Source organism: Charadrius vociferus, unplaced genomic scaffold, assembly GCF_000708025.1.
Source record: "Charadrius vociferus isolate BGI_N301 unplaced genomic scaffold, ASM70802v2 scaffold39, whole genome shotgun sequence".
Classification (NCBI taxonomy): Eukaryota; Metazoa; Chordata; class Aves; order Charadriiformes; family Charadriidae; genus Charadrius; species Charadrius vociferus.
The window spans coordinates 6,193,938-6,217,243 of record NW_009650188.1 but is presented as its reverse complement, the minus strand read 5'-3'; the positions used below and the strand labels follow the sequence as shown (position 1 = coordinate 6,217,243).

Genomic DNA, 23,306 nt, shown 5'->3' with positions numbered 1-23,306 from the left:
GCTCACTATTGGCTTCTTATTACGGCATTCTCCCCTGAGATGCTCTCTGCATGCTCATTCACCCCCTCCTCCTCCTCCCAGCCCCCTCCTTGCCTACCCCTTCATTACTGATTCACAGCGATCGCCACGCTTGTCACGAATCAGAGATTGCAATGAGCTCATCCTTTTCTCTTTGCAGCTTCAGAACTGCCCTGGCTTTATTGCTCTTATTGCTGCTGCTGCTGTCTGCTGGCACACACATCCACAGACACTGAGCCTGAAAGCTCTCCATTGCTTTTCTCCTGTCCGAGCTTTCCTGCATTCATTTTCTGCCATTTTCCTGCTTTTTAGGTACATTTTTAGATCCATGTTTTCTTTGGTTTGTTTTTCAAATCTACTTTGGACTCTGGCTGAGCCAGCACGGTGGATCATATTTTTCCTCGATTCTTAGCAAAGATGCTTTTCTCTTTCTGAGAGACCGACGGGCGTTGCTGTAGGCGGCCATCTGAGCCCGTTTCAGAGATCTGAGGCTGGGTCTCCTAATCTTGCACTTTTTGAAATTACGGTTCTCACTCTGGATACTTACTATTTACTGCTCATGGAAGAAGGGGTACCTTGCAAAACCCCAGCTGCCAAGCTCACACCACCTGTCAAAAAGTCCCAGGACATGCATGACGAGAGAAGCAAGCTGGTGAATGAGTATGCATGTCGAGTGCTGGAACTTCTGGGAATGGGGCATCGCCTATTTGTGCCTCGGCTGCTTGCGGTGAGATCACATTTTCTTGAAATTAATTAATTGCAAATTTGCCATCTTCCCTCCCAATCCTGTCTCACCCCCCCAGGATTCTTGACACTGAATGGAGACGTGAGAGGTCTCTCTTTTTTTTTTTTTTTATTTTATTTTTTTTTACCCTCTGGGCTTCTCATAATCCATCTCGCAAGCACTAAGTCTTTCTTTTTCATATTAGCTCAGAAGGGCTGGATGCTATGGATGCTAGTCCTGCGAATGGGGACTGGTGCCACTCCTTAACTGGCTTAAAGGGTTCACAACCGGGGCTGCGGTGTAAAAAAAAAAAAAAAAAGACAGCTTTCCTAAAGCCATGAATGCTTTTGTTCTCAGTCCTGTAATGATTCCAGATAAGCAGCATGCCCGGTCTACTTCCAGATACTTATGGGAAGTACATTAATGTTCAGCATTTCAAATTTTATACTTGTGACATCAAATGTTAGTTTTATGCATTCATAAAAATTCAAGCTATGTTGATGTATTTTGGTTTTCTGCTGTTTCTGTGTTTGAAAAGGCAGCTGACACTATGTAAAAAAGTTCAACATACGTGTGTCGAATTATCTGGGAAATAAATTGTTAAAGGTGTTTTTATCTGTCATAGCAAATGATGTCTGTATGTGATTCCTGAAATTGGCGTGGCATGTTATGGTACAGAGAAGTACGCTTCTGTAATTTTATAGTGCTGTACAAAGCAGACTCAAAACCACAAAACAGTGGTGAATCCAGAAGTCAGTACCCAGTCCTAGCTGAGTCTGCTCTGGGGTACTGTAACTAAACCTGGCTGCACCTCAGAGGCACACTTGGCCGATGGCCTTGTACACCAGAATGTCATTTTTACGTGATGCATGTGAAGACAGTTCTTTACTGATCCCATCCCATTTTGTAGTGGGATGGTGCCTTTCCTTTATTTCCGTACCCTCTGCACTCCAATATTATAGTTACATACAGTGACCTGTCTAGCATTTTTGTTGTGCTACTGAAACCTATGTCCATGTTCTGCAGTACACTCACATAGATGAATGTGCTCCGCGTTCTAGAAGTTGTTCAGTTAAAAAAAAAAAAAAAGTGGGTAGTTGAACCAGTGTGTCCCTGTGCTGTGAGATGTTAGATAAAAGTAAAAAAAAACCCCACAAACTCTCTGATTGTGCTAGTAACGTGCAGATGAATTTGGATACCTACAGTCACTTGTAGAATTGGGTGTACTCCTTGTCACAGGGACTGATAGCGCATGGTTGAATCTGTTGTATGTGTAAGCATTATTCCAGTTTACCTCCGAGAGTATCTCAGCACCCATCCAGCCCATCGTGCTGCTTTAGTGCTGATGGTCTCTTGGGCAAGGACTGCCAAATCATTCTGAATTATTTTGTGATGAGCTCTAAGGAAAGCAGAGACAAAACCACTAAGCTCTTTTTCACTTGACTCCATCAGGTTTTGTATCTGGCCCTCCAGATGGAGAATACCAAGAAATTCAGCATACTTCACCACCCAGGCAGCTTAGCTTTGCTGAATGACATAATATTCTTTATTAAAAAGAAAAAACAGGGGGGGGAAAGGCAGAACAATATAAATAATGCTTGTCTTATTAGAGAGTCTTGGCTTGTGGAGTCAATGTGATTTCCTGTCGGGTTTTATTAGCTAAATATACCTCTTCTGACATACATCCCTTTTGACATATACCCCTTCCACAGAGGAGGAGAGACTAGGTTTCTGATTCTTTAAAAATGAGAAGTCTCCAAGGACCAAGAATTTGTACTTTAAGCAGAACTAAAGATACTTCAAAACCTCAGTGTTTCATAAAATTAAGAATGTATACAGGTGAACAAGAATTGTTTACATGCATAAGTTTCTCCCTCTGCTGTGGTTTTGGGAATAAAAGCCTAGGACAGGCAGAATAGATGTGATTGTAACATTATGTGAGAAATAGATTCTATAACCTTTATGCCAGTCTTGGAAGAATTCAGATCACCTACTCACTGCATGGGCTAACTGTGATGATGAGCAAGTGAAACAGCACTAATTCTGTGTGGGTTAATCACCTTTGGGATGACTATGGGTGGATGAAGCTAGCAGATTTTGTGTTTGCCACTTACCCACACTCGTCAGTATTTTACGTGGCAGAACGAACATTACCTTTGTTAGTCTGGAGCTACGTATAAACGCAATGGTGAAATTTTGGGTAGAGGGATACTATTGGGTGTACACAAGATTATTGCCATATTTATGGATGCCAACTCATTGCGCACAAAACTAAAGCCATTTTTTTTCCTTAACACTTTTGTGCCAAACAGTGTTTTACAGAGAGCACAGGTTTTATTTAGGAAAAAAGGTTTTTGACAGTATAACTTTCAGAGTAAAGAAATGGACATAAGCGATGCCAGTCAAAGGAGTCTTTTGATGTACTGTGCTAGAAGTGCGTGCCGGTGTAACTGTAGCCATGTAGCCTTACCCATCAAACTTTCCCAGGCCTGGATCCCAAGTTTACCCACCCTCACTCTCCTTGGCATCGCAGAAGGTCAACTTCATCCTCTTGGAGTCATTGAACAGATGTCAGGTCTGTGGCTCATGTTTAAGGGTAGCACAGTGCACAGTCGTGCAACATGCAATACCGCAGTCTTGTTGCTACCAGTGGAAGAGGAGCTATCAGGTTAGAAAAAATACCTCACATATCTTGATTTTACATTTCATATCTCCTTAAAAGAACTTAAAACCACATGTGTGTGTGTTACAGATTAAATATTACATTCTGAAAAATTAGCGTGGGGGTACTTGTAAACATTTTGAATTTACCAGTAGCAAATTAAACAGTGGAGTAGAGTATGGTCAGATTCTTTTCAGCCTTTAACTTGGTCTTGTTCCTGATGTGTGTGAAGGTGTAAAACAGGCAGTTTATGCTCACTGACATTCTAGAGAAATTCTAAATATATATACTGTGTACACAGAATTCTATGGAAATTAGTAATTTTTACCTGTTTGTTTGAAGGAGGAAGAATTAAATTAAGGAACTGTAGTGCAGTTGATCCAAAATTTCTTGTATTAGTTCCCAGGTGGGAATAGGAGTTTTAGTTGATGTAGTCGGTAATAAATGAGACTGCAGAATTAATAATTGAAGACAGAGAAATTAAATTAAAGAAAAAAGTGAAGGCTTTGTCGTTTGTCTTATTCACGTTTTCCTAAATATTTTGGGGAAAGTAATAGTAACATTATTTATTTAAAGAAAAACAAAATCAAAATTAACATCATCTAAATCTCTCTAATTCCATTCCTGATTTGAAACATCTGCAATTTTCCAGAACTTTACCTTTACATTTGAAAGCTTACCTAATACTTCTGGGAAAGTGCTTTCCCTTGGTTTCAATTAATCCATAGAAGATAATTTTATGAATATATTGAAATACTTAAGCGATGTGAGAAGGACATTTGAGGGCATATTTAGCCAAACCCTAAAAGGCAAGCTGAGACTTTTAAACTTAATGTTATGGTCATAGTTCTCAGTGAGTTTCCTCTTTTGCCTGGTTTTAAAAATGTATTTTAACCAAAAATGATTATGTTAAATTTACGTCTAATAAAAAATGCCCTGAAGTCCCCAGGTGCACAAAAATGCAATGCACTTGCCAAAATTTAATTATTAGTTCATGAAAGTTACAGATGGTGTAGTGAAATAAGCTGTTCATGAGTTCTACAAGCTGAGTGACGTGAACCAATGAATTTACAAATCTCTGCCTGTCAAACAGCTGCCAAAAAGTTCCTGAAATGTCTTCATGATTTATTGATTAAAATCACAAAATGTCATGAAATGTGAATCTTAGGATGCTAACTTTTTTTTTTTTGTACTGCATATATATATACACACACAGTGGTTTTGTGTTGCTTCCTGTTTTTAATCAGTACCTCAAGAGGTTAGTGTGCAGAACATACACAAAGTGCACAACCCAGTTGTCATTGCTCTCAAAATGATGCTTTGATTTTTTGTGATTTTTAATAGTGAAACTGATTTTTTTGATCAAGAAATTATTTTAATGAAATTAAAATACTCAGCAAAGTAGAAAAAGCTGAGCAGTATAGGGTCTACCAATCATTTTATCAAACTACACAACGTGATGGTTTGTAATTTTTCATAACTTAGTTCAGCAAACTCTGTCACATAAGTTCTTACTTCCCTGAGTCACCATTATTCGTATGGGATTTTCATTGACTAAAAATTTTTCAGGGTTGAGACCTTCAAAATCGTCAATAGTTAGAATTTTATAAGAGAGATTTGTTTGGGGGCTGTTAAAATAGTCATAATAATGTGATTCAAGCAGAAGCCTAGGAGAATTAAATCTGACTTTAAACGTTTTACATGGAATTGCTGTTTTTCTGACATATTTGCCTCTGTCTTTTATTTTTAAAGGAAGTGCTATGGATGTAAAGGGTAGGTGCATCTGCTTTTCTGAAGTTTGTCAGGGTAATTTCATTGTTACCTTTTTTTAATTTCATTTTACCTTTTTAACCTTTTTGAAATTTCATTATTACCTTTTTTTAAGGTTTTTTCTCCTCAGATTTCTATGAAAAATTTGCAAAACTCTCAATGCATTACATTAATTTAAGAAAAAAAAAATTAAATACAAAATTAAAATGTCTAGTCAGGACCTCTAGGAAGAATACATGCTTCAAATTAAGATAGCTCAGCTCCTAATAAAATGCTAAAACTTTGGCAAAAAGTGTGTTTGATGTTTGTTTTCTGCTGGGAGCAACCGTCCAGAAGTCTTAATTGAAAACAGCCTCCTACTCTGTTGGAAGCACGTACCAGTCAGCCCCTCTTGGAGATTGCCCCCGCTTTCAGCACTGCTGTAGCTGAGCACCTTCTGTGCAAAAAAACCAACAACAGCAGCAAAATGGGTTTTACAGGTTGGCTGATGCCCCTGTACACCTGGGGTCAGCGTTGTGTTTGGCGTTGGGTTTCGGAGGATAGGAGAGGCTGCCACAGTGTGAGAAAGAGGAGCGGACTGGAAATGCAGGAGAGCTTGTCTCCAAAGAAGGCAAATTCGCAATGTAATAGGGAAATCTATTTGAATTGTACAGTGATCACAGCTGTCAGCGTCACTGAGAGGGAAGAGGAGAAATTGCTTTCAAGTAAGCTGGTTATCAAACCATTTACTGCTTTTTGATCAACATTACCCTGCTGAGCTTTGCCCAGGAGCAGCTTGGTTGCCAGCGTGGGTTTTGGCAGTGATACTGCGTGCTGCCTGTGTGACAGGCTGCTCCCACCACGCTCTACAACTTGCAGGTAATCTCAGATACGGTCCATCATGGATTTGAAATGGCGATCTAGTCTCAAGCGTGGCAAAAGCATGTATAACCTCAGTAAAACTTGTCCAGGAGAAACAGGCGGTGAGAAAGAGGAATTGGATGCATTGGCCATAGCCGCATTCAGGAGTGGGTCTGATTTGTTAGATACCCAGCTGCACCAGCTTTCTGTCAACACTACATCGGTCTTGTCTGATTGAGTCTCAGCCAAATGGTCCTCCTGCCAAATTTTTGTGGATGGAATCAGATCTGATAGTTTGTAAAGCTGAACATTTCTCATCAGCATCTTGAAGGCAGCTTTTCTTGTGTCCCTGCAGTGATGACCCAGCAGCTTCCTTGGCTGTGAATGAAGGGAGGATCAAATAGATCTTGAGAGAACTCTGAGGATTTTGATGACGGAAATTTGTCTGCCTTAAAAATGCTGCAGTCATGGGGAAACAGATCCACTGAAGCTACTCCAGTTGTATTGGGAGTTTTCTCACTCTTTCCTTGTGATAAATGTAGCAAAAACTACGACAGTGTGCCCATTAGGGTATACAGTATACTAATCTCCAAAAATCCATAGGGTGATAGGTAAACATGTAGAGCCTAGATTTTGTCCTTGTAGGCTCTTGATTGAGGAAATCAAAGTGCATGTTGCTATGCCTGTTCCCAAAGTGAAAGATTGGGCACAGAGCAGTGTCTGGGTGGTACGCCTCTGATGTCAGTGCATGCTCTCTGCTATCAGAGATACTGGATAACCATAAAAAATACCCCCTTAATTCTGTTGCTGTTCCAAGTTTGGTGCATAACTTACTTAAAATCCCTTCAAAAACCCTTCTTTGCTCCCCCACTAAACGAAAGCTTGCATAAATTGCTATTTTTGATAGACACTCTGGATAGGCAGCTCTAGCATTTTCAGCAGAAATGTGGAATATGGTAAGCTAGATTTGAGTATTACTGTTACGTATCTGCAGCACCATGCTGAAGTTCAGTTTGCTTTGGGAAACTTTTTGCTTTTGTACTTTTAAGAAGGGCTTTTACATAGCAGACATAAGTATTTTCATGTAAATGAGCTAGTGATGCTAGTTTGTAGGGTGCATAGGGAGGATTTGTAAGTAAAAGTAAAATTTTCTCTGCATTGTAGTGATAATTGTATTTATTTTTATTTATTTAAAACAAATTTAACACCGAAGGAATAATGGTACCATCAAGCCTCACATCTTGCATGTCAAAGGCTGCACAGTTTCTACCAGTTCTCCCTGTGTAGAGCCAAATCTCTTGTGTTTGGCTGATGTGTGTTTTATGGAAAGAAGTTGTCAGAAATTGGAGGTGAGCAAAGGATTTTGAGTGGATGAGAATATAGTTAAGAATCAAATTTCGAAACTATGTGTGTGTAATATACCTACTGCGTGTAACGTGGCAAAAAAACCCCAAATGGTGCTACTCATGAGAAAGTGGAGGATGCACACATTAAAATGTTGGCAGTGATACTTGAGCCGTTAATTCAGCAATTAACGAAAGGTGCCTGTGCTGCTCCTGAGGCATTTGTAGTAATACTGTGCTACGCAGCGCCAGTCTCCATGATACTAGTTGGTACTAGTTGACAAGAGTTTGTTCACTCTTTCTGGGTTAAAGATCTTGACATTCACATTTTTGAGATGACATCCTAAATATCTTGCCTGGACATTCAGTTTCTGCGAACCTTTTAAAAGAGCTGTCCCAAGGCTTCATATTTCATATCTGCTAAATCTCTTGGCGTAGCTCTTGGTAAATCTGAACATGAATACATTTGTCCCCGTGAATCATATTACTCCGTCAGTAGCAGAACTGGATTAATGTTGAATGTTTAACATTTTCTGACCTGTTAGGCTTGATACCACGCTGAGAGGTACAGTATTATGAGAGATGTAGAAATAAGCATGTAAAACATTTTCTGGCACAGTGTTCTTTGAGAAATTGTGTCACAGACTTCTGCACATTGACTTGCTGATGCCTCTTATGAGTCATATGCATTTCTGCTTCTGCTGTTCATGTCTGCAACCATATATATCCATATATACATTGTCTTTTTAGGGCAGCATTATGAGAATCAGCAATGGTCTAATTCACAACCTCTCTAGAAAATATTATAAATTCTCCTAGGTTTTTGTTGTTTGCTTGGGTTTTGGTTTTCTCCTCACTTGAGTGACATCTTGACAGGCTGAGCCAGAATTCCTTTCTTACCCTGCAGGTATAGAAGGATAAAATACATTAATCTGTTACAGTCCTCTGATTGTGCTGTTCTGCCTGGGATTCCTTAGATATGCTTCAGCCTCTGTTTTGTTTTATGAGATAGGGGTTAGAGAGCTGATTTCAAGGAGGATGTTTTTGAGCTAATGTGAATAGTGGTGGTTTGGAATACATTCAGTAAATGACAAATGCAGTAAAAGAGCATGACTGCATGTTCTCAGTGTTTACAGTAGTTCCCCTGTGTTGAATTGCAGACCTCAAAAGAGGACCTTCTACAAGCTGATTTTGAAGGAGCTTTAAAGTTCTTCAGGGTTCAGTTGCCCAAGAGGTACAGAGCTGAAGAGAACGCCAGAAGACTGATGGAACAAGCTTGCAACATTAAGGTAAGGATGGTCTTAATTTCTTCTCATTCACCCAGGGTTTTTACAGAAAAAGTGAAGTGTAACATTAGGAATGTAAGTAGCGTGTGAAAAGTAAAGTAATGCAATAATTAGTGTATTACTTTTTATATATGTTTGTATATTTATCCACACAGACACACTTTTTATATTTAGAGAAAGTAAAACTCTAAGCTTTTCCCTCTTCATCTGCTTCGGTACAAGCTAATAAAATACTGATGTGTGATCAAAAAAGTGAATTATCAGAACTCAGTAATTCATTAATTGATTTATAAACAATTCTTACAGTAAACCAGTTAATCAAATGTGTGATAATCATGCAGCCAAAGGTCAGATATTACTTGTTTATTTGCAGAGTGCTGCTGTATCATACAATTGTATTAGGGTAGAAACTTAGTTTTGTTCGTATATCAAGCTTATCATGGTAGAACGTCTGTTTATATTCTACCCTATCCAAGACTGTGCTGTCAAAAGGTAGGCTTCTTTGAGCGTCTGGAGCACAAGCATTGGGCTTGTGATGCGTGATGGCAAATTAGATGAGCCTGACTGTAAGTTTTTGAGGATGGAAATCATCTGTTAAAAATGGCTGCAGAGATTCATAAAGCTGTCATTTGAAACGTCTGTTATTTTTTCTGGGATTTTTTAGTTGGAATATGTATAGCTATGGATAGGCTTAACATTTGATCTTGAACAAAAAGTGCTTTTGTTATTTCTTGGAGTGGGAGCACTGATGGGAAATGTGTGTTTGGTGTGGCCCAATAATGGGCTGAGAACATCCCATCAGAATGCTCCTCTAACACCCTGCCTTTTTTAAATCTCTCTCAATATTTTATTCCGTTCCTTTTGAGCTGCTTAATTTAATAGTTTATTAAGTAAGGGCTTTTTCCATGCTCCTTAAAACTCTGATCTTGTGAAAGAGTGGGGCTTGCCTTATAAATGTTTATTCCGTCCAGAAAAAAAGATCTGTGCAAAGGTTTTATTAAAATTGGATTTGGATTTCAACTCTGCTGCTGAAAGAGAGTATTTAGGAGTAAAAGACTATAGTTCAATCCTTACTATTTAGTCCTTTGCTCAGTTCTCAAAAATTAGTCATTAAAGAACTTATCAATTACAGTAAAATTATCTTTATGTTGTTTACTCAGTGTGTATTTTTCTGATGAGAGGTTAAAGTAGAAGTCCTCATGGTACTTTTTGGAATTAATATTCGTCAATTTTCTTGGGCCTACCTTTCCCATTTTATTGTGTGATATATTGTGTGCGTCATGATATTTTTCATTATTGTTTTAGTTGGTATTGGGTATGTGTGTATATGATGTGTTTTACTGGGAAAGTATTTTGAAACGCGTTTGAGGGAGATGTTCAGTGCACCGTGCCTCGTATGGGTTTAGCGCATGGAGCCTTTTAAAGGCAGAGTATAAAATTCTGAACTGTTCATTGGTGGGAATGGGAAGGCAGCTGAAGGATTTGACAGTGAATCCAGTGCCTGTGCAAGATTTCACACCTTCTGGATTCCGGCCCTTAAGAGAAAAGCACAGATGAGTACAGCAGACATGGAGTCAAGGCACTCTCCTGCGTGTTACAGAAGTACATAAGGACTAGTAGGAATTATTGGAATGGAGAGAGAATTCAAGGCTGAGACCTGGGCTTGTCAGAGATGGGAAAAAAAAAAAGTAGAAGATTTAAGTTACCTTCTGCTGTGTTAATAACACTCCATCCTTGTAAGGAATATAGTTGACTTCTGCTAACTCATTCTGTCATTCAGATATAAGACATAGGAGGGGAGCTAAACTGTCCTCTGAATGGTCTTTTGATAATTAAGCTAGGAACAGCTAAGCCCATGGAGAGGAGCGTTCTGAAACTCAGAGCCTTTTAGTTAAGGTTGTTGTCAGGATTAATGGCTTAGTCAGGAAAGTTAATCTAAATGGGCAAAACTCTGAACCTAAGGTGGTCTATTTAAAAGAGGGAAAATGTGAAAGACGTCAAGAACTTAATGCAAGGAAATGCAGTGCAGGATCTTATTGGAGGGGAGGGTGATATTTACTTCAAATGAATCTCTTTTCACTGACTTGCACTCCTTCCGTCACAGATGCCACTCATACTGATAGCCACATGCTCACAACACCAAGGTTTCTGTCTGGCCAAGATCTCTTGTGTGTGATGAGAGTGAGGGACAGTGGCTATAAAGTCCTCACTATGTGTCTTGGATTCCTCTTAATTGATGACAACAAACTGGCTTTTAGATGAAGATTTTGTACTCTTTAGGAGTCAAACGGTTCTCATGATGTGATCTTTTCATCAGAAGCTTGCTTGCTTCAGCCTGCCGTTGTTGCCCTTTGTCTTTGTTTTCTGATTGTGGGTGGATTTGTGGCTTCCAGTCTGGTTTCCTGTTGGCAGAGGTGACATGCTGTAGTTTTGCTGTGGGTTTCTGACTGGGTGGTCATCTCTAGTACGGCGTCACCAGAGTGCTGGTCTTCTGGTCTAGATGTAGCAATGTATTTCTCATCATTTGCCAGTTTGATGATTGTCACGCATGTCCTTGCTTATCAATACATGTTGTTCTTGTAACCCTTTCTCTGTATCGTTTCTTCTGGTGCTTTTGCATGCAGACACTTCCATTCATACTTCTTTCATACTCATCACAGTATTTCTGTTATGCATCCCTACTACGTGGTTATGTGATGCCTTGACTCTGTTAAGTCGATGTCCCACATTCAATTAAAACACACAAGGGTTGAACTGACTTCACATTCACAGTTTCTATTTATTTGGATCAACTTTTCTCACTTTTGCCATCTAGAATGTCCTTAGAGAGCCAAATCTGAATCACAGGAAGGTAACCTCTGACTGGAGATGGCACATAAACTACTTGATAGGCAGAAAAGAAAATCAGCTCGTAATGAAGAAGGTGATTGGGAGTAATCAACATGGTTTTATGAAGGGTAAATGATGCTTAACAAACCTAATAGTCTTCTATGAGGAAATGACTGCCTTGGTGGACAAGGTGAGAGCTGAGGATATTGTTTATCTCAAGTAAAGCAAGAATATATATATCTCCCATAACATCCTTATAGACTGATGAAGTATGGACAAGATAAGTGGACAGTGAGGTGGATTGAAATCTGGCTGAACTGCTAGGTTCAGATGGTTGTGATCAGCAGCAGGATGTCCAGTTGGAGGCCAGTCATTAGCATTGCACCTCAGAGGTTGATATTGTGACCAATACTGTTTAACCTCTTCATTAATGACCTGAAGGATGGAGCAGTAGCACCTTCAGCACGTTTGCACATGACACAAAGCTGGGAGGAGTGGCTGATAGACGGGATGGGTGTGCTGTCATCCAGAGGGACCTTGACAGGCAGGAGAAGCAGGCCAGGAGGAATCTTGTGAAGTTCAACAAAGAGAAGTGCAAGGTCCTGCGCCTGGGAGGAACAACTGCATACACCAATACCTGTTGGGGGCCAGCTGGCTGGAAATCAGCTTGGCAGAAAAGGACCTGGGAGTCCTGGGGGACACCCAAGTTGAATATGAGCCAGCAGTGAGCCCTTGCTGCAATGAAGACTGATGGTATCTTGGGCTGCACTGGGAGCAGTGTTTCCAGCAGGTCAATGAAGTGATCCTTTTCCTCTGCTCAGTGCTGGTAAGACACATCTGGGGTACTGTGTCCAGGCCCGGTCTCCCCAGGACAAGAGAGAGATAGCTGCAATGGTGAGAGTGTGGTGAAGGGCCATGAAGATGATTAAGGGACTGGAGCATCTCAGCTGTGAGGAAAGGCTGAGAGAGCTGGGGCTGTTCAGCCTGGAGCAGAGAAGGCTCAGAGGGATCTTATCAATGTGTTTAAATACCTGGTGTGAGGGACTAAAGAATAAGGAGCCAGGCTCTTCTCAGTGGTGTCCAGTGAACAGACAAGAGGCAGTGGGCGCAAAATGAGATAAAGTAACATATGTTTAAAAGCTATTTATTTATTTATTTATTAACTACAGGGGTGATCAGACACAGGAATAGGTTGCCCAAGGAGGTTTTGGAATCTCCGTATGTGGAGATACTCAAAACGCCAACTTGCCCTGAGCAACGTCCTGTAGTTAACCCTGCTTCAAGGGGGTAGTTTTAGATGTTCTTCAGAAGTCCCCTCCAACCTTAACTATTACGTGATTCTATAATTAGATATTATAATCCTGGTATTTATTTACAAACAGGAGCTAATAATTGCAGGAGTTCACATGCTCAAATAGCAAATTACAGTCTTCTCGTGGTTTAACCCCAGCCAGCAACTAGAACCATGCAGCCGTTCATTCATCCCTCCCTTTTTCCCCTCCAAGAGAGGTGGGAGGGAAGAGGAAAAAAAGGAGGGGAAAGGGAGGAAAACAAGTTCATGTATTGGGATAAATACAGTTTAATAGAAACAATAACAGAAAAGGAAAAATAACAATAATAATAATAATGATGATAACATGGGTCATTCAGTGAATTGACACTATCCCCAAGCAGTGATCACTGATTCCCACCTCCCTGGCTAACCCCCATTTATATACTGAGCATGACATCTATGGTATGAAATATTTCATTGGCCATTACATCATTCTTTCTATTCTTCTATGGGAAGCTGAAAAAAGTCCTTGAATGGTGTAAATATCACTTAGCAACAACTAAACCCAATAGGTATTATTGACATTCTTTTCACAGCAATCACTAGAAAGAAAATTTACTCTTTCCCAGCTGAAACCAGGACAAGTCTTGATAATCATCACTAGAAGAGGTCCCAGGGAATGCAGAGGTTGTGTAAAGAGTAGTTGTCTGTCTTGTTGAATGCAGCAAAACTTCTTCTGTTCAAAAAAACCCAAACGGGACCCTTAAACGTGTTCTTTTTCTGCTATATGAATGAGGCACTATGTGTCTTTCAGCTGTTTCTCACTTCTGTATTAATATTTGTAGACTAAACACCAGATGTTTTTAGAGTAAGTATCACACAGTAAGTGCCAGGGAGTGTTTTCTTTATGTTTCCAAGGTAATTACTGAGGAAAAAAAATACGAAAAAAGAATCGTGGTGTGGTCAGATTTCATAGTCTGGCTATATCTTTTCCAGTGTTTCTTTTTATTTTGTTCCCACATTACTGCAAAACAAAACAGGAGTTTAACATGTAATAATGATGCACTTCTCCTTGCTTCTTTTTTTTTTTTTTCTTGAGCTCTAGCTGACATTGTTCTAGAGAAGGCAAATGAAGAAATACTTGGTGTTTTTTCTCCTTAATTTCACAACTTTTAAGTTTAACTCATGAGTTCAGGACCTAACCCTTGGATTTTGAAGGTGCTGCATTGGAAATAGTTTTATCTTCCTGTTTTTAAAACAAGAAGAATTCACATCAATCTCTCCCTTAAGAACAGCTCTGCAAATACAAAGAAAAAAAGCTCTTATTAATTGAACATTGTATCTAAAATTTGGTACAGACTGTCTCATTTAATTAAGGACTGTCCATGGTGATTACTCACCGGGTCTGAATTTCGATCATTTACCAGTAAGGAAATCACTGTGAAAAAACTCAGTGGAATTAGAAATAATACCAATATTTTCCAGCAGGTGATTGTTGGGTAGTATTCCATGGTTTAGGAATGCTTTGAACTAATTCATACCTCGAAATAATATGGCCTGAGAAACTTCCCTTTGTTTTTGTCATTTGCATGTTACTACATATATGCAAAGTTAGCCATGTTCATACCTGGCTGATGGACTACAGCTAACATTTGCAGAGTAGAAGATATATTCAGACAGAAGAGACTGAATCTATGAAGGCATCTGCTGAGACTATTCAGGGAGATAGAGGTCAATATTGCACGCATTTCCAGCTCAGAAACAGTCAAACAGAGAAGAAAGACATAAATTCTCCGATTAGGGTGTCAGGTGCTAACTTAAGGGTTAAAGAAATTTAATAACGGATGAGAATTTAGAGCTAATGAATGGGGGATTGTCCTCCTTCGTTTCCTGTTAGTTTTCTAATCTATAATGACCAGACCTTTCATTTTGTAATGGCCTTTACAGAGGGAGAGGCATGTTTCTCCTAGAGTAGTCAGTAACAATTATGGTTGTACGAATGGGTTCAGGGATGATAATTTTCTACCTGACCAGAGCAGTCAGCATATTATGCTTCTAGAATAAGGAATTAGCCTAATTTACTACTTCACAGAATGATTACCAATGCTTTTGGTACTTGTGCGTTGGGGGGCGGGGGGGGTGTTTCCAATTTTTCTGTATTTATGTGGGATATCAGAGGTTTTTCTATGTCACTGGAAGCCCAATTTGATAAATGAAAGAATGAAGAAAGAGCCTATTATAGATTAATGAAGGTTAATCTTAAAGGTGCTATTTTATTAAAACAGCTAATACATTCTGCATACTTGCTAAATCTGCCTCAGTTGCTTTTTGCAGCTTGTAATGCAATTTGTCTTGTAGAGATCTGTATACGTCCTAAAGAAATTGTAATGTCCTTTGATTTTAATATAGGAAGCCTGTCCCCTCTATTCTTACACCCGACTTCAGTCTGTCGAGTTGTAGAAAGGGAGAAAGTAAGTCTTGTTGGGAGATTTTCTCCACATGAAAATGTCCTGATTTGACAGTCTTCAAGTGAATTCAGGGAGTTGTGCCTGTTTGTCTGTGACTGTCCTCTGACCTTTGGAAACTGAGCAGATCTAACACTCAAAACAGATCTAAAAATGCCATGAAACTGAGTGTGAAACTGGGCTTTCACCCCTCGTGCCCAGTGAGGGTTGGGACACCACATGGGATGGGCTACACAGGAACTGAGTAAAGGAACCTGCAGGAAAGATTTTTCTGCTTATGGGGCTGCCTCTGTAGTGATATCTTCTTTTACATGGCTCAGGGATTACAGTAACTCCTTGTCTCATCTTTCATTATCATCAGTGGCAGGAAAGACCCGGTCTATTTAAGTTCTTCTAAGAGAAGCTTCTTCCTAACAGTGTAAATCTCTCCCCCCTTCAGAGGAAATAATGCTCCTCAGCAGACCCAGCAGTGTTACGGAGTTGCTACTCTCAGCACCTTAGGTGAGAGAAGAAAATGGCCTTGAGAAAAAAATGCACCTTTTTCAATGCAAAGCAAACACACATTTTTGTCACCTGTCACTGTTCTGACGAGATTATTGATTCCTCCTGTGACTTGCACCGGGGCCCTTGTATGGCTCATGGAGAACAGCTTTACTAGTGGAGTCAAAAAGGAAACGCTAAAGTAGCAGCTGTGCTAAGCTTTTTCTCATTTCAAAATTATTCTTTGTGTAGTTTTAAAACAGATTTACTTTAATTATGTTGCTATATAAATGTTTAGAATTCAAACCAGTGTTTTGAAGCTCACACCTTACTGATGTGGGTGAATTACTTTATTCACACCTCTGTTGCTGTTTTATCTAGAAGCAATTTTTTGCAGTCGTGGTTTAACAGGGAATTACATATTGATTTATATTATTATATTTTTATTATTATTATTATATTTTGATTTTCAGTGCAAAGAAGTAAAATAGCTCGCTTGCTCTCTCCTCTCTAGTGCATTCTCTCTCTTGTGTTTATATGTATATATGTGTATTTATCTAGATACTTGGGGGGGAGTTGCTATTGTGAGAGGTGGTAAAACAACACAAATGCAGCAGAAAAGCAAAAGAGAGAACTGCAGAAAGGCCATGAAACTGCACAAGCTTTTTATTCCTTTGGTTCTACCAGTGATGTATCTAATTAATCTTCCAATATGAGGGACAGGAAAAAAAATTGTTCATTTATCAACTTCTCAAGAAAAGGCCAACCCAAATTGAAAAGAATTGTGTTTAGATCTATAGAAAACCCTGCTGTGCCTGTATGTGATTTCTTTTTAAAAGCCAATGATCAATTCCACTTACTATGTCTGCACTGTTATCTCTGAAGTGCAGGATCCTGTTGTCGTTGTAAGGAGGTTCATGTTTTTTACTGCCTGTTCTGTTTTCAGCTTCAGCTTCCTTCTTTGCTTGGCTTTGTGGTATAGTACGGTGCAATGAACTGGCACCTGAAAATCAGATTAAAGTGCCTACAGTGGAATTGGACGTTTAATATTATTGTCATCTTGGTAATAAGCCTTAACAACAACAGTGTCTTTCATTTAAATGAACAGCTTTGGCTATGAAGTACTTACTTATCTGAATTCTGTATATCTGGCTCTCTAGTGAGTAGACATGTTGCCTGGTAGTGAGGTTATATTTTCATGGTGTTTAAGCATTAGTGAAACCATTCCGTTGTTTTGGTTTGGGTTTGGTTTGGTTTTGTTGTTTTATTTAATTTGCACTGAGTTGGCATTGTAAATGAAATCAGGTGTATTGTTAATTTTATCAACAGGGAAGGAATATGATTCTATTATTAATAATTAAGTATAAACACATTTTAACCGGTAGCTTTGCAACCTGAGTACAAATATTTTGCTGTCATTGTGGTAGTCGTTTGTTGGCATATGTAGCTGTGCTTCTGTGAGTAATGGCATCAACAAGAGTAGTGTTGAAGATAAGGATCTTTAAAGAGCTATAAAAGTTTGAGGTTGAAAAGCAGATAGAAATATTCACTGTCTGAATCCCTAGCAATTGTATCACAGCATATATCATGAAGAGAAGTATTAGTGGTTTAATTAGTAAGGTGAGGGGGATATCTGAAAAGTGTTCCATGGTCCAGCAGGGCACAGAGGGGAAATACTCTAAATTTTATTTTGTTCAGCTTCATGCCGTGAGGAGTCACGGCTTTTCAGGATGACAGATGTTTTCCCTTTCAGAACCACAGAAGGAAAGCATACTCAGAAGGTCTTTTGGCTTAAGCTTTTTGAATCTGGCTCTTTCCTTCTGCATGAATAACAGCTCCTTTCCTCCTCAATTCTGAAAATAGTAGAGAGCAATAGATGAAGGTGGTAGGGAGTCGCACTGTTTGACAGTTCTGTCTTCTGCCATCTTTGCCACAATTTGTCTAAAATAACTCAGCTGTATGAGTAAGAGGAAGTTCAGATTTTTCCCACACTGAATAGTACACATTTGAATCCCAGATGCAGGTTGGCTGGAGGATTGACTAACATCTTATAAGGTGACAAGTTAAAATGCTGTATAAAAAGTTTTCTACCTCCAGTGGCCTGTATGTCAAGAGGTAGCAGAGTATATAGAGTTACTGTTATCAGCATAGTAGTCATCTTAGTTGTTCTTTAGAAGGGAAAATCTAAACTTTCTCTTCCTTTGAAGGAAACAAACCCAGTAATCTGTAACTGATTTTTCTGAGGGATGCCTTGAGTTTGCATATGGAGGAAGACTGTGATGATGGTCCCCAGCAGGTTTGCAGTGCTTCTTCTCACAGTAATATGATATGCTTTTTGAAGACACTTTTGTGATGCAAAAAAGGCTGTAGAGGAAGAATAAATGTATTCCAGGATCAGCACTTATGACCATAACTGAAAGTAACAAAACCACAGGCTTTCAAATTTTGTGGAGAAAGACATGTAGGTAAAAGTATAGATGCAGAAATGCCTAGAAATGAGCTCTGTACCCCGTATTTAGGTTGGCCAAGAAGCGTTCCTTGATTTTGTCTTCAACATCAACAAAACTGTTCAGGCTTAAGATGGAGAAGTCTCCCTGGAGGTGAAAATTCATCTATGGTTCTCTTGGACCTCTTTCAAGCAGTCAAATCTGAGGAAACAGATAGCATCTCAGCAGTGAGTAGCATAGTGGTAATGCAGAGGAAATCTATTTCTTCACATACAAAAGACCATAGGGCCAAGATGCTGCAACCCTTCCTAGCCTAAGTCTTTGAGTTGTCTGTGACAACTTGTTTTTAAGCTGTAGGAACCTGAAGAATATTATGTCATTTTCTAGAACTCAATTCCTGTGACCAAAGAAACTCTGTCTTCTCCCCTCTGAACAGTGGACAAAGAAGCTCCGTTGTCTGTTGGGAGTTCATTGCCCACAAGGAGTATTATCTTTCATTTCTAAGCCTAGAAATCTTGGAATACATGCATTTGGAAGAGATTGCATCTGGGCAAAAAATTTCAAGCTGCCTTGTGTCGTATTTGATCAGCCTTTCTGATATGTGTCTTTTCTGAGAAATGCTGTCGTTGTTTTGTTTATGCAGATGTTACAGAATTTAAAACTTCAGTTATTGGAAACACGTCCTGACTATGCTACAGAAAGCTCAGGTGATCTGGAGCCAACGGCTATTGCATGTAGTGACTTGGGGGAAAAAATGGTGATTCATTCTCAGTGTAGCACAGAGAACAGTTGGGACCAGACATTTGTTTCATTTCATTTGTTTTTTGACAAATGAAAGGAGGTGACAAATTCTGATGCACCCTGCTATACTGAGACCTAAAGCTAAACTTTCAAAAATAACAGGGGTGAGTGGGGTGGGCAAAGGCAAAGGTTAACAATGTTCCCTTCCCCCCCCCTCCCCGCCCCCCCGAGCTTTTGCCAATAAACAAAGAGAAGACAGGGAGGACAGTGTCTTTATGCATTTTTGCTGGTGTCTGATTTCTCAGGCACCTGCAGTTGAATTTCTCTGCTTTGAAAATAAGCAAACAAACAAAACTAAGTATAGAAAGATAGCCGTATGCATTTTAGAAATGCAGAGCTCTGCAGTGACAGTAGCTTTTAGAACTGAAGTCCCTATTAATAACTTTACATTACAAACCCTAGACATTATTTTTGCCATCATTGATACTGTTTGAAGTTAAATTCAGTAAGTGGTTATTTGAGTGTTACCTAAGCAATATGTACCTACTAAAGTACAAGTTTAGCAGCGTACTTCATAAGGGCAATATTCATATTTTTAGGATCTCCTTATTGCTTTGCTTGAGGAGTCTCTGGTTTCCTTTGGTTAATTGCTTTTATTTTGACCATGTAATAGTCTTGTTTATCTTGTGGAGAGTAAGTAGTGTAGTAAACATAGAGGTAAATTGTTTATGTTGTTTAATTTGTTTGTGTTTGGGAATAAGTTACATCAGGCTAGTAAAGGGAGGTAAAGAGTTGTATGACAGAGACTTTGGAAAATCCAGTTAAAGTGCTATATAGAAACATCTTAGTATATTTATCTCCATTTGTAGAGGTGTTTCATTTTATTTAAGAATGACGATGTGCCGGTTTACTCTTTCACAAATTTTTAAATAGCGTTGTGGTGTTTGGCTGTTTCTTATTGCTTAAGTCTGAAATAGTTCCTCTGTAAATGATTATTTTTCATGCAATACTGTGAACACCCGGGCAGAGAAGCGTCAACCCATTGCCACATCAGCCAGCCTCTGTCTGCAGAAGTTCATTACTGTTACGCTCATTGCTGTTTCATGTGCACCCACAGCCACACAGGTGTACTGATGAGGGGGGGGATGACAGGTTCCTTCTCTTTCCTCTGACTTCCTCATGTTCCTTATCTCTGCAACAAAATAGGAAAAAGTTGAAAAGCATTATTGTGGATCCGTTCACTGGGAAGCCTTGACCACCTATCTCATTTTTCTATTCAGTTGTTCAAGCAGCAGATGAAGAGCAAGTCCTCGTTATGTCATTGTATCTGTTTATTATTCTTTCAACTTCCTTTGCTTAATTAATGCAATTTCCTTGACAATAATTCTTAACCAAAATTTGATTCTGCAAGTGAATTGTCATGAAACACCATGGAAAAAAAACAGAAAATCTCATCTCTGAGTAATTAATCAGCATAATAAATAATTTCTTAAATCTGCAAGTATAGGCACCAATTCAGTGTGCGTGCATGGCTCAGGCACAAAGACGACATCTCAGGTTGAGTCACCCAGTTACTGTGACAACAGAGCTGCAAACTCTTCAGCTTCAGCAGACCTCCAGCCCAGCTGCATCTGCACATTGCACCAACCTGGAGGGGGTCCTCGTCACTCCTCTCCTAAATAAGAAATACAGATGTACTTTCACTAACATAAATATGCTGTGGGTGAGGCTCAGAGGTTAAGGCTTTGACTCCCCCCTCCCCGCAAATTAAAATATGGCTAAAGTTCTTAGCAGAGTCAAGTGATTGTCTGAGCAGTTCTTTTTTAATCTCAGAAATCCTTTTGTTCACCCATATCTTAGAGCACAAGATCAATGACCTTATCATACATCCTCATGAGGAACAATTTCATGGCAGTCTGAGTAAGCCACCTGATTGTGCCACCTGGGATGCTCCGTCTTTACACAGTAGGGAATATTGATTATACTTCAGCTAGTGGAGAGCAGCGGAAGAAATTTGAACCGGATCAGGGCTTTGACTCCTAACTCCCTAATGAGAATACTTTGTTCTGCTTGCTCGTGCACTCCTGCTCTCCCCGAAAGTAGCCTGTTGCAAGATGCTGTATTCAGTAACGGCTGCACCTTCTGACTAACTATTTTCCCCACTTTGGGCTCTTGTCTTTTCCCACCGTCAATGACACATGAAAAAATTGTTGTCAGGCTGTTAGTTTTGATAACTTTCCAATCTACTTGACATGTCAGAAATGAGGAAAAAAAATTTTCATCACCTTGTCACTGAGGCATTAGTTCCAAATTTTGAATAGTCCTGAAAACAGTCAATGCAATTTCTTTCTTTGTGAGGTAGAAATGAAAGGGGGCTCTTCACTCAAAGGAGCTGCAGTTTAGTGCCTGCAGAATACAGATCATAGCACATAGTTTTCGTCATTGCAGCAGCTTGTCCGGACTGTCATCCTCACATAGGCCTGTACAGACACAAATCCCATTGCTTTTAATAGCAGCAGGAAGCTCAGAGGCAAGTTTGGTCTTTATTTCTCTTGTAATACAAAATGAAATTTAGGTTTGTGTTGTAATGAACTTCCTCTAAGAGTACTTAATTTGCTTTTTTTATTTTCTAAGCACAGCATGAAGCAGGGTGTGTCCTTTTCTGAGGAGGAAGGACTTGGGGTAAGAAAGCAGCATCTTGCTTGGGACAGTTTGTGTTTCTGAGCAGGACGTTTTGACGAGGAGTTCTTGGAAAGGCAGTGACTCTTTAGCCCAGGGAGATCTATTTTTGCAACATGCTTTTTGCTATGCCCTGAGATGCACCAGAGCCATCTTCTCCAGCCAACATGATGAACCCAAGCACTTCAGGACTTGACAAAGACACACCTGGTAAGGGCCAGGAGAAGGGGCCCTGTGAGGGTGTGAAGGGGAAGGAGCCACTGCCTGGACTTGGTTACGCTTGAAAACCTCCTCCTCTTGCTCTCTGACAGCAGAGGACCTCCTAGCCTGAAGCAAAAGGGTTGATCACAGACAGCACTAATTGGTGAGGTCAATTAGGAGGCCAGGTGGTTGTGGGCCATGCCAGTGTCCATCTTGCATTCTGCTCGCTCTCATCAGTCTCTCTCCATCAGGCAGCTTCTCCTCCGGAAGCCGGCTGAGGCTCTAATGGCCGAATCAAGCAGGAAATGAGCCGCACATTTACAGATCCAGCGCTGGGCTGAGAGCTCACACAGGGGCTTGTTGCGAACGCTTCCTCCCCTGGAAACATCAGAGTCCCTCTTTATTTTCCTTCCATCTTTCTTTATTGCAACATCCACAAAATGTCAGTATCAATAATGTCTTTTAGAAGGAATTTGTCACAAGCAGAGTTTACAGGCTACCTGTTTAAACAAGGGAACTATTTACCTATATGCCTTGCAGATTTTCAACCTTTGAGTCATCATACAGGAATGTTATTCAAACTTCCGTGCTGTCACAGGAATTTGGGGGCAGGGGGAGAGGCGGAAAAAACTGAGAAATGTCTTCTAGTCCTTGATGTAAGGGATTTCACACGTCCTTACTCAACAATGGGGGCATGTGTAGAACAAGTACCTCTCATAAGGTTACATGCATCTGCATTTCATATTTGTTTCCTTTTTGTTGCTTTTGTGATATAAAGTGAATTGTAAGGATTAGCGAGAGGATAAAGGTGTGTGTGTTCTGGGAGGCTTCTGGCAAAGATCAGTAATGATGGCTCTCAACTTTTTAATGTGCCTTACATTACACTAATGGACCTAAACCAGCATTTTATTCTGAAGGCAAATTTGTTGACATCAGAACAGGAGACTTGGCTGCGACAGGAGTGTAAAGAACATACAGTAGAACTTAATGTAGAAAGGTACTGAGCTTTTATTTTTGTGACCTTGTCCAAATAGGAAGTAATTACAATTTAATTCAATTCTGAAAGTCTGGAAACCATGACAGTTGATAGAGAGTGTCGTTTTAAGAGAAATAAGCATGCGTTTTAATACAACTTCTCTTCCTGACTCCCAAACATTATTGATGCTATTTGCTCTTCCTGCTTCTCCTTCTTTTCCACTTTTAATACACGAGCAGAATGCAAGATTCAGACTTGTCTGCACCTTCACTTATTAAATCTCTTCTCTCTGGTAATTTCCAGTACTTACAGTCTCCCCTGGCTCTACTTCTGTGTTCGGTTGGTGTCACAGCTGAGCAGCTGCCCCATCTGTCCATCCTACCAAGGAATGGAAGCGCTTTTGTGCTCATCCCGATGTTAACTTCACGTTCTGACCTTTGCTGCTGGTACTTATGGTACCGGGACGAGGGAGCCTGCGCCTGTCTGTGTTACAGTGAACCTTAGCCTGGCATGTACTGGTGAGCCAGCTTCAACAGGCGATGCCCACAGCTACTAGCACTGTAAGCAATGCC

The 23,306-nt window shown here is 39.9% G+C and overlaps 1 protein-coding gene across 3 annotated transcripts in view; it reads left to right on the top strand.

Annotated features, from left to right (window-relative positions):
- The window catches only part of RABGAP1L (RAB GTPase activating protein 1-like), a 240,134-nt gene that overhangs the window by 166,385 nt on the left and 50,443 nt on the right, over nt 1-23,306 (top strand). For 2 of the 3 annotated variants that reach the window (XM_009892860.1, XM_009892861.1), the window contains exon 18: nt 8,518-8,646. In XM_009892860.1, the coding sequence (XP_009891162.1) occupies nt 8,518-8,646 (129 nt within the window). Of the gene's footprint in view, nt 1-577; nt 746-8,517; nt 8,647-23,306 lie in introns of those variants that run through there. The other variant, XM_009892862.1, reaches the window with a different exon arrangement.